Raw genomic sequence first — 12451 nt, 5'->3', positions numbered from 1 at the left:
AATTTGCCCTTGATTAGAAATTTTCTCCAAATTATATTCAACTATTGTACACAAGATTATAATAATAACTGGCATTCTTATATCAAGTAATAATATATAATTATAGATATAATAGGACTGCACATTTCTTGTTTTTAGCAGTCTTATTTTGTTCAGTTAGAAAAGAAAGAGAGAGAAAGAGATAGATATATAGATAAAGCGTTTATTACTGTTCTATAAACATTCTAAGAATTTACAGAAAAAGTAAATAACGTTCAAGAGTAAAAAATGCAAAATAAGAAAATTAATAAAGAATTTGTTGGCGCAAAAATTTGGAGAGACGTAAAATATGGAAATTAGGAAACACAGGACAAAAAAATTTACAGATAAGTAGAATATATTAGCATAGGAATTTAAAAAAAATATTATACGGAGATGAAAAAAATTAAATTAAATAAGAAATAAAATGAAATAAAATTAAATATAATATGGTACGATGTAATAGACAGAAAGAGAGAGGGAGAAAGACAAAGATCGATGCTTCAAGCTACCTCACTCTTTCTAGTCTGACAATTTCATAAGAATGCGCAGTCTATTCTTATTATATCTATAGAATAAATCAAGACAGGAAATACCTTGAATTCAGGTAACGGTAATTGTAAAAACGAGCAATGATCCTTTTTTTAAAAAAAAAAAAAAATATCCCACTACATCGTCGCGACTCCTTTCTCAATGCTAACATTCGCTGAAATTCGGTTTCAGTTTCAGGCGGACGAGCCAGAGAAGCCGTTTATCTTCATTAATTTCAAGCGAATTTTACTTTTAATAGAATTTTAATTTGAATCTTGGCTACGGAAAGATCGTAAGCAGTTGTCCAATTAAGAAAATAGAGGGAAATATCGGGCTGTGCTCGCGATTGCCTCTCTCAGCGGCCAGGCGGATAAACGCGAAATTTATCGCGTTAGTTTCCGGGTACGAGTTAGATTTGCGGTCCTTCGTCCCTGCGTTCGCGGGTCGACGTGCCGAACGATCTTTCGTTACATCCACGTATGCACATATATGTACAATATATGTACGTGTATCGGTCGACGTGACAGTCGGATTTGTGGCTTTCGGCGAAAACCGTTTTCGCGTTTTCTCGCGCAACACATTTTCCCACGTTGTTAAAGGGAAGGAGGGACAAAAAATGGGAGAGAGAAAGAGAGAACTCGGTGATAGTGATGGTCAAAAATGGTCATGTGGCAATTTCATCGCGCGTAACACAATTATACGCTAACGGTCCCGGACATGTAATCGAATCGATTCGTGATATGCCGCGGGAACGTATTTATAATTTATCAGAACGAGAGAAAAAGAGGGAGAGAGGCAGAAAAAGGGTGCGCTTTCTTGCAGAACGTTCTGCTACCAAACGATCTGTTACCAGAAACGAGTGTCAGCAAGGACAACTGAATTGTCCAAATTTTATTAGAATTATTAGAATTTAGAAATAGTTTGGCAAATAAGAGTAACATCGTTATTTGAACGCAAAAATTGTTTTAATTTATTATATATTTAAAAGCTGTTACATTCTAAAATCGTCGGACGTTTCGGCCTCAAAGATTATCTTTAACGAGATTGTCGGAGACGCAAATCTCACGCTCAATCGTGATTAACCCTCATCTGTGCAATATTCACAGTCGAAATTTACGATGTAATGAAATTTTAATTACATTAACTTGGCATCTTAAATAATAAAAGCCATGAACGCAAGACATGCCCAGATTACACAAAAATTAACAAACGTTATATCAGTTTATATAAAATCAAAGCCATTTGAATGTGGACGAGTTGCGAGGAAGTCGAAGAAAGCTGGTTTTCCAAATAAAAAGTAAAAATCCTCGGCGAGCTCCTACCAATAAAAATCGTTAAACGCGGAAAGATTGCGAGAAACCCGCACTGCTCGCCGTAATACGATATTTATCCTTCAATGCGATATAAACGCATCCGGCGGAACGCGATGGGCGAGGTCGTCGAACTTTCCAGTGTTAGGATTATTAATTATCGCATTAACAGCGCGCTAATCTATCTTGTTAAACGGAAGACTATCTTAACTTAATATCGTTTTACCTCCGGGCAAAATCGCGCCAAGTTGGGACGGTAATGATTAAAGTCTGGGAAGAAGGGCTATCCAGCCTCCAGAAGACGCGCCTGGTTTAAAGATTAACACTAAGCGAATCAATTAGACGGTTAGTTGGACCACTTAATTGCGACGAGAATCGGAGAAGGAAAATCTTTTAAAAGTCTGCTAGAGATATGTCGCGCATGATATATCCAAATTACTTGCGTAAACGCGAGCTATGTATTTATACGGCGATGAAAGTCCTCTGAATTTATTTTATTAACTACTGCTACATTACCGTGTCTATCGTGATGTAAACGAGTATTTTGCCGCAGCCGCGTAATTGTTGCGTCCGAATATACTTTAACGAGAAGTACCTTACGTGTTTTAACGTAGATTCCTCTATTCCTTTCTGTTTGAAGACAATTTTATCTCGGTCATCATTTTGTGGCGAGAAATTAATTTTATGTCCATCATTCTACTTTTTATAAGCATTCACAAAGTGCTCGAGGAACAGAGAGAACAAGAAGGAAAAGAGATTTTCTTTTGTTTCAGATAGCATGCAAGGACGCGAAGCGCATTGTTACAAGGCGGCTATAAGGCGATGAGAAGCCTGAATGGAGTCAGAGGAAGCCTCAGAGCCCCCTGGGGCTCCCACCAATGTTCCGTTGACAGAGCAACGCAGCCAGGTCAATCTTGTCGCTGCACTTAAGCCGATCTGAACCGCCACCCATCTCATCATTTACACCAGATCTGCATTTAGTCGCGATACTCCGGAGAGAGCGAGATAGAAGAGAGAACAGCTTATCCGATCAGATATCCGATCAGATACGTCTAGACGAGCTAAACACCTCGATTGAAACCGATATAGTGAAACCTATGCCAAAGATCTACTTACGCCAATCGATTTACACTAGGAAACTCCGATAAACTCAATCGCGCGAAGCGGTTTCATCGCGCCAAGGAGAAACAGGAGAAGAGAGATATTAGGACGTCGAGATGGCGGCGCCAGTGATCGAGAAGAAGCGTTTCTTCTGCCGAGAATGGGCCTTCACGAAGCTGTCGCACTGCCTGGAGCAGAGGCCGCAATCGAAGACGTGCGGTGCTCTGATCGTAGGCGGACCGGGAAGCGGGAAGACGGCTCTCTGCGCCGAATTGGCGTGGCCGTCAAGCGGCGCTTCCGCGAGGCATCAGCGGTCACTGAATCGTCGTCTGCTAGCCCGACACTTCTGTCAGGCTAGAAGCGAGGCCTCTCTGTCACCCGCTCAATTTGTGCGGTCTCTAGTGGCCCAATTGCTCCAGGCAAGCTCAGACGGCTCTCAACATCGAGCGTCGTCCACGCCCATCTCGCCAGCGACATCCGCGAATGCAGCCACGACTACGGTCACTTCAACGATGCTCACGGCGACGACGACGGCGACGGCGATGACAACGACGACGACAATGGCGATGGCAATGCCTACGACGACGACACCGACTACGACGACGACGACGATCGTCGCAACTGCGCCGCCTCTCACGTCCAGGGAGGCCGTCGCGGAGGCCTACGCCGAGAAGCTGCGGACCGATCCGGAGATACAGGCCGCGTTGCAACCGGACGTTCTGGACCGAGATCCGGACGACGCTCTGAAGAAGGCTTTGCTTTTCCCGCTGTTGGAAGTCGAGCCGCCAAAGAACTGTCTCTTCTTGCTAGTGGACTCTATTGACGAGGGCCAGACATTGAATCCACCGCAAACTGGCACTAGGGACTCCCGGAGAGAAAATGATAATGTCAGTCGTACAATAGCTGAATTGCTGGCTAATCATCACCATCTATTCCCACAATGGCTTTTGTTAGTTTGCACCGCTCGACGACAGAGTAAGACTATATCGCGTATGTTCACCGGCTTTCGCAAGATCTCACTGGACGACCTAAGAAAGTCCCAGGTCGTTAGGGATGTTCAGCAATATATCCTCGCGCGGCTGGATCAGGAAGACGCGCTTAGGTAACAACAGGATAATTGTTGTGCATCTAGGACATTTAATTCTCGTCAACTATTTGTATTTGTTATCTGCTTGAACGAATTTTTTTATTAATCCTTTACCGGTAACCTTTAAAAGTATCGATATTTTGATTGTGAATTTTAGTAGGTAATATTTAAATCTGTTGAAAATACATAAAATCCGACTTTTATGATGATTAAATTGATTAAAACTTTAACAAGTGTATACTAGAATTTTTTCAATATAATTTTATTGTATAGGAACAATAAGACATTTCTGTTTTTGAAGATCTCTATTGCTGATGATAGAAGTATTAAACTTCATATCATCAAATAGTTAAAACAAATCAATTAATACATTTGCATTAATTTTATTGATAGTCATTTTTGAGAAAATTGAGAAAAGATAAAAAAATTCTCTTTTTAATTCTTTTTAATTCTGTGAGAGAAAATTATATTCTAATAAATGAATATGTTAAACACATTTAAATGGCACAGTTTATGTTTATTAACAACAACAATGATATTTAAACTTACATTTTACTTGTCACTCGTGAATAATCGTTTCGCTAATACTTCCATAAACTACTTTCACAGGCAGCACATCTCGCGTGACACCGCCGAGATGCTGAACCAGCTGCACATAAAGAGCAACGGATGCTTTCTGTATCTGGAGAAAGTTCTCGACGGCGTGGCGGAGAATTTTATTGTTTTGCGCGAGGTGCGAGAGATACCGGGAACGCTGAACGGCCTATATCTCTGGCTCTGCCAGCGACTCTTCAGCAGGAAGCAATTCAGCAAGGTGCAGCCTCTACTCAATGTTATACTCGCCGCCAAATTGCCCATCACTCAAGAGATTCTGTACGAGAGTGTGAAGACGGCTTGCGTCGGCATCACCGTGGAGGACTTCAATCGCCGGCTTCATTTGCTGCGACGGGTGATATCGGTCTCGCGTGCCGGTGCATTGATGCTTTTTCATCACAGCTTCGCTGAATGGCTATTGGACGTGAAGCACTGTACCCAGAAGTATCTTTGTTCGGCCACTGAGGGTCATGCCATGCTGGCGGCCTACTACACTCTACGCGGCCCCGAGCTCAATCCCGACGAGATCTGCGTACTGGCACAACATCTGCAACGTGTTATAACGAGCATTCCGGTTAACACCACGTTAGATGTCTACACTCTTCAAGTACTCTGGATGATTGGTAGTAACGCGCCCATCGAAGGCTGTTATCTGGATAGCTCCGAGTGCATTCTTTGGCCCAGGCAGGATGTTAAACTTCTGAAATTGCTAATTGATACTGGCGCTAAACCTTCTGAGAAAACGATTGATGATGATGTTAGCAAAGATGCTATTTCTTCTAGTCAGGTAGTGTTCTTTTTATTAAAATAAAAATCTAATTCATTTAAGATAGTTAAAGTTCATTTTGAATACGAATACTATTTTTAAAACCTTTCGGGATGCTGTGTTGAATATAATAGTAATAGATATCTAATCTCTAATTATGTTGGAAATATGAAAACAGGAAATTATGATAAAACAATATCTAATCTAGTTTTTTGAGGTCAGTATACTATATTTATGATAAGAGAGAACAATGCGACTTATAGAAAATTTCAAGCATTATTAAGTTCCATATGTCGTCAATGTGGTATGACTCATAATACATAATTCGATAACGCTACACCATAGTTTATTGATTATGGAAAATATTTGTAATAAAAATTTTGTAATTAAAAATTGTAGCGACGGAAAATTTAATCTCGCGTTTCCTACACAAAGGTTTCGCAAGATGTGAGCCCCATTGATGAATCTCCAAGTGAACCGCTAACTGAGCTTCTCGGTGAAAGCGGAGATATCAATCAAACAGACTCTTATGGACGAACGGTGTTACACACTTTAGCCGCCGACGGCAATGCATCTCTTCTGGAATTGGCGCTTGCAGCCTGTCCTCAGGTATGCAAACTATAATTTCAAATTAAAAATTTTAACTAATTAAGAGAGTTATTACCTTAACCATATTACAAACTAAATAATCAAGCATATCAAAATTATTAATTATAAATTTAATTTCCAATTTTGTGCATTTTTCTAAAATCTTGTTTCCAAGTTTTATGCATTTTTTTGCAAAGAATAATTTTTTTAATTAAATGTCATCCATTTTTAAAAGTAAAACATCTATTTTCATTTTTTTTCCATATAATATTATAGAAATATAATATTATAATATTATAATATTATAGAAATAATTTGATGGATTTCAGGCAAAATTGGAAGCGGTCGACCGTAATGGACAAACGCCACTGAACTTGGCCGCCAGACATGGTTACTCGGATGTGGTGCGTGTTCTTTTAGCTGCCGGTGCGAGGGCGGATCATGCAGACTGTGACGGCTGGACCGCCCTCAGGGCCGCTGCCTGGGGAGGGCATACTCAGGTATAATTAGATTAAGTGGCGAATTTCTAAGAACATATGCAAGTCTCATTAACTCCGCATTATATACATGTAAGAGATAGTAAGACCATTAAATTACAGATCTCTCAGAATCATAAATGAAACAGGTGTTTCTCACGAGTTCTGTTTCAGGTGGTCGAACAACTTCTGAAACACGGGGCTATGGTAGATTGCGCGGATTGGGATCAACGAACTGCATTAAGAGCCGCCGCATGGGGCGGTCACGAGGATATCGTTAAGGCTCTCTTAAAACACGGCGCGGACGTTAACAGAACAGACGATGAAGGTAGAACTGCTTTAATCGCCGCAGCATATATGGGTCATAATGAGATCGTGGAACATCTTTTGGATTTCGGTGCTGAAATCGATCACGCGGACAGCGACGGCAGAACTGCGCTCAGCGTTGCCGCACTATGTGTTCCTGCCAATCACGGATATGTAAAGGTTCGATCGGACACACATGAATAACACACATACGCATAACTATATATAAAGTTTACATTAAACTATAATATAGTTCGGTGTACTCTTCATCATCAGAGAATCTTTAGTATCCGAGAATTTTTGAATTCATTGATAACTTAGTATAATTCTGTTCTATAAATGTGATGAAAATGGTTTTGATTAAAATAATTCATATGCAATATAAGTAAAATTTAATATATTAGATATATTATATTATATATTAAACAGATTATATTAAATAGTAATATATATTGTGTGTTAATGTATATTGTATGTTAATTTTGTCTGTCGCAGGTAGTTACGATACTTTTAGAGCGAGGTGCCACCGTGGATCACGAAGACAAAGACGGCATGACTCCGCTGCTAGTCGCCGCGTTCGAGGGTCATCGCGACGTTTGCGATTTGCTTTTGGAATTCGACGCGGATATGGATCATTGCGACGTCACTGGGAGGACGCCTTTGTGGGCGGCCGCGAGTATGGGACACGGCTCGGTCGTCAAGCTCTTACTGTACTGGGGCTGCTGCGTCGACACTATAGACAACGAAGGCAGAACCGTTCTCAGCGTAGCCGCTGCCCAGGGCGGCACGGACGTCGTGAAGCAATTGCTCGCCAGAGGTACATTGTAGAATTAGTTTAACTGGCGCAAGCATATTGTGCTTGATCTCTGTCTCTCCATCATAAGTGTATAAAGAGATGTAATTTCTACATAAGGCCTAGATGAGCAACATAGAGACAATTCTGGCTGGACCCCACTACACTATGCGGCATTCGAGGGTCACGTCGATGTTTGTGAGGCGTTACTGGAGGCTGGCGCGAAGATTGACGAGACGGACAATGATGGAAAGAGCGCTATTATGCTCGCAGCACAGGAAGGGCACACGTCATTGGTAGAGAGATTGCTGAAACAACACAACGCGCCTATAGATCAGCATGCCCATGATGGTAAAACCGCTTTAAGGTACTGTGCTGATGTAATAATTTATGATGTTATATACTGTTATACAATTTATTATTTTAAAACTTAATTTTTAATTAATCGAGAAAAAGCTACGATCGCATCTTACAGACTATAATCCAATTAGTTTGTAAAAGACAAGTAATTTATGCATTTGGGAAAGATTGGCTTTTTCTTTTAAGATAGATTTAGATGTTTCTCTCTAATAATTTATGAATTAAATCTCCTTAATCTACACAAATAAGATTATAAATAAAATTGTAGATATTTTTTAATGAATTTTCTCTTACATATTTATAGACTTGCGGCTCTGGAAGGACATTATGATACAGTGAAGATATTGTTATCTCATAATGCTGATGTTAACGCGAAAGATGCCGATGGAAGAAGCACTCTTTATATACTCGCATTAGAAAACAGATTAGCTATGGCGAGGTTTTTACTCGAACATGCGAACGCGGATGTAGAAGGTAGAGATTCAGAAGTAAGTAATCATTAGTCGCGTTGAAAGAAGTTACTCAATTTTTATTTTAATATCTGAAATGATTCGCGTTTTATATGTATACTCCTGGAATTGATAGTTATTATATTTGTGTTCTACAGGGTAGAACGTCATTACATGTAAGCGCCTGGCAAGGACACGTGGAAATGGTAGCATTGTTGCTAACCGAGGGAGCAGCTAGCGTGAACGCTTGTGACAATGAAAATAGAACACCGCTTCATTCGGCTGCTTGGCAAGGTCATGCAGCGATTGTTAGATTGCTCTTGGAACATGGTGCCACTCCTGATCACACTTGTAATCAAGGTGCAACGGCTCTAGGTACATTAATCATGAACAATATCTACAATCATATGAATCATATGAATAAACTATACATCGACTATATAAAATTATTTTTTTATAACTTTTTTATATATAACTAGTTGTAGCTCTCTTATAAAACTAGGGTATGTTAGATGATAGGAGAATGCAATTTTTAGGTATAGCTGCTCAGGAAGGACACGAACACTGTGTTCGGGCGCTTTTGAACCATGGAGCTGACCCTAATCACTCCGATCACTGTGGACGTAACGCTATTAAAGTAGCAGCTAAAAGCGGTCACGATACAGTTGTCAGGCTGTTGGAAGAGCATTCTGCGAATCAACGCAGTTTGAGGCCTGGTATCAATGGAGGTTAATTGATAGTCTCGTTTTCTATTAATTCATTGTCTTGTACACATTTATAGCATTTTCAACTGCAGTGAGTTTGAATCAATCTGACGTCGATTAATGACATCACATGCTCTACTTTGGTTTCTGATTGAACGAATTTATGGCACTTTCGGGTTAACCAATTTCGATTCGATTCAAATCCATTGAAAACACTATTCAAAACAAAACATATGCTAAATCACTATCCTCCTATCTTTTCTTTTCTGCAAGAGATAAAATTGTTGAATCTGAAATTTATTATTTCAATAGAATTTTGTTTCTTTTTTATTTATGATAATAAATTTTTTACCGAAATCTCTTTTGATATGTTAATCGAAAATTGAAACAATAATGTAACGCTGCATAATTTTTAGGTGGTAGTAGTAGTGCTACTTCTGTCACATCTAATTCAACGGCTGAAACTAAACCTTCATCGGCAATTCTAAATCCTCTATCAACGCAATACAGTCCAGCGGAATCGCCAGACTCAACGAAACGACGCAGTTGTGTTTCTTTAGGCAACAATTCTAGCAATAGCAAATCGAGCAGTAATTTAACTGGCAGCACTAAGAGCGATCAAGGAAAATTCAATCAGAACTCGATGGTTAATTGTCAGGTAATTAAAGTACGTGACAACATTTATCGCTTATTGAATGATGAAATTAGAGCAATTTATTTTATCATTATGTTATGATTAATATTATGTAATTCTTATAAAACATAAATTATTTAGCTTTTTTAAAAAAATAATGTCTTATAAATTATTTAGCTTTTTTAAAAAAATAATGTCTTGTAAATTATTTAATTCTTCTCTATAAAACAAAATCTAAACTACTTAATTTTCATAATTTTAGACACCGTTATCTTTCACTCAACAACTACAGCAGTGCTCAAGGGGAGCAAAGAGTCGACCACTCAGCAAATTATTGTCACCTTTGAAAAGCGAGCCGCAGAGTCCAATATACGCCTCACCTCCGCACTCTCCGTTAAGCGACAGTCTTATTCCTTACTCACCTACAAACACGAGTCCACCTAGTGCTCAAACAGCAGTTAACGTGATACAGAGTCAGCTGGGCGTATCGTTGCTGGCAGCAAATCCAAATATGTCGTATAAAACGCAGATGGGATACAATCATACGCCCGTCATCTACGAGCCTATCAACATCAAAACTGAGATTATTGATAGGAATAATATTAGTAAGCCATTTGAATTAACGAACGAAATGTTAGGCTTGAATATTGGGAAAGATAAGGAGAACGGGCATGATGAGAAACGAAATTCGGCTGACACGCATTTTACACGAGACACTCATATGAGAATAATTTTGGGAAACAGCGGCGCTGGTGTTGGTAGAAATGTCAAGCACGTTTCGGATCACACACCTGGAAGGTAAGCACAGTTAATAAGAAATAAATTATATACACAAGTAAGCACTATACTAACACTCTAATTATGTTTACCACAGCATATACAACTAACGTTTTTTCATCGTGCAATGTTTTTGTTCACCTACAAGACACGACATCAGACTACATTTTAGAAATTGTAAATTATTTATAGGCATACGTTCACAAGACTCAGCGAGTGTCAATCAAACGTCATGTATATTTGTCTTATGTTTCACACGTGCACATCATCCACAAAAATCATATGTACATAATTCCATCTTTCTCAATCAAAATTTTATTAAAAAATATACTTATTATCTTAATTTTTTTCAATGCGATTCTTTAGACTTTGCAGAAATCACAATGGTCGTATAAGGAAGACACACCGCTTCATGAGCGATAGGCTTTCCTTCCTTTTTCAACCCTCCCGAGCGAAAAAAGATAGAATATGTAGTCAAGGAGGACATACGACAATGTTAGACATATTTATCATGCTATGTATCAATTGGTTTTAACATTGTTTACTTAAAAATGTATTGCTTGATCAAAAGCAAATACATGTCACTATAAAGTTATTCTTTTTTTTCTAAAATTTTGATACATTATTACTTTTCTTTTTAACTTACATTTAACTTGTCATGTCAACTCTTCGATGGAACAAAATAATATACATATATGTTATTCGTAAGCACATTTCGTATAAAGTATCACTATATTTCATTTCAGTGCAAGCAATGTAAAACCAAAGCGTAATGGTTTGGTATCCAACCCAGCCATGAGATTAGTAGCAGGTGTTAGAAATGGAATTGAGAATGCTACAAATAGAAATAAACCTATTACAACACGTGTAAATGGATTCCAATGGAAGGCGGAAGCACGTAAGGAAACTCCCTTGTAGGGACAGGTACATATTTGTAATAATTTCAATAAATTTACAAGCAACAGCAAATAACTTAGTATTTAAAATCATTTAAATAATATTTCACGAAATATAGTTTGGTTGAATTTAGCGTGCCGATTTATTAGCGTAATTATAAAATAATTTTAAAAATACTTTATTTTTTTTTTAATTGAACGAAACATTTTTTAATTAAATTATCTGTTATCAATAGACTGCGGATATTTATAAAAAAAAAACTGAATATTTTGCATAAAATGCATTTTGTATAAATTGCATATTTACAGATGGCAAGTTCAATCTTTTTATTTTATTTTTTAATAACTCTAAATTACGATCGACTGCTAAAACTGTTTAATGGTTAATATTCAGTTAAGTATTTTGCATATTTCGCAGTCTAATTATCTAATCTCATACAATGGCGTAATAATAATTAGTCTGTATTAGTGGATATACGATCTGTCTTAGTGAATTTACATACTTATATAAATACCATTATATGAAATATAATTAAAAAATGTATTTATTTTCGCTGCCATAGGCTGTACCTCATGGATTGTCTCGGCGAAGAGCCACGAGCCAATATCGTAGATGGCGATCTGCCGCGAACAAAAAGCGAAAGTCAATAAACAAATTTTTCTCTGTTTATTTGAGCAAAATCAAATTACCTCAAATAAAAAGGAAGAAGAAGGAAGAATGAATATTCTGATATAACATGAACAACGGAAATCGCGTAGCACACAAAACCAAATATTAATTTGCATAGGGAAAGTATATGTAGACATAGATATGTAAACTAAACAAAACATGACTTTGTATAAATATAACGTTAATGGAATTATTTACTGATCTCACTAATATATTACGTGCATACACATATACACGCATTTGTATTGGGCATGTGTATGTGTATGTCTGTATGTGACGCTTATACAGAATATCGCAAACACTGCCCAGTCTCCGAATCACCGATCTTAGAAAAGAAACTTCGGTTTGCAACAGTCAGAAATAAAAATAGTAAAAGTTACTAAAAATAGTA

General features: G+C 38.1%; 1 protein-coding gene across 8 annotated transcripts in view; it reads left to right on the top strand.

Moving 5' to 3' along the window:
• LOC108687182 (ankyrin repeat domain-containing protein 50) overlaps positions 1-12408 on the top strand; it is an 82450-nt gene extending 70042 nt beyond the window's left edge. For 3 of the 8 annotated variants that reach the window (XM_018192823.1, XM_018192820.1, XM_018192822.1), the window contains 15 exons: positions 2633-4062; positions 4657-5428; positions 5843-6016; positions 6325-6495; positions 6646-6957; positions 7273-7594; positions 7691-7937; positions 8235-8418; positions 8538-8754; positions 8916-9107; positions 9500-9750; positions 9980-10515; positions 10861-10989; positions 11241-11418; positions 11954-12408. In XM_018192823.1, the coding sequence (XP_018048312.1) occupies positions 3077-4062; positions 4657-5428; positions 5843-6016; positions 6325-6495; positions 6646-6957; positions 7273-7594; positions 7691-7937; positions 8235-8418; positions 8538-8754; positions 8916-9107; positions 9500-9750; positions 9980-10515; positions 10861-10989; positions 11241-11412 (4665 nt within the window). In that variant the 5' untranslated portion in view covers positions 2633-3076 and the 3' untranslated portion in view covers positions 11413-11418; positions 11954-12408. The remainder of the gene's footprint in view (positions 1-2632; positions 4063-4656; positions 5429-5842; positions 6017-6324; positions 6496-6645; positions 6958-7272; positions 7595-7690; positions 7938-8234; positions 8419-8537; positions 8755-8915; positions 9108-9499; positions 9751-9979; positions 10516-10860; positions 10990-11240; positions 11419-11953) is intronic. The other 5 variants (XM_018192825.1, XM_018192824.1, XM_018192826.1 and 2 more) reach the window with 4 other exon arrangements.
• The last annotated feature ends 43 nt before the right edge of the window (positions 12409-12451 follow it).

Source organism: Atta colombica, unplaced genomic scaffold (genome assembly GCF_001594045.1).
Source record: "Atta colombica isolate Treedump-2 unplaced genomic scaffold, Acol1.0 scaffold200, whole genome shotgun sequence".
In the NCBI taxonomy this organism is placed as follows: Eukaryota; Metazoa; Arthropoda; class Insecta; order Hymenoptera; family Formicidae; genus Atta; species Atta colombica.
This window is presented reverse-complemented; position numbering and strand designations above follow the sequence as displayed.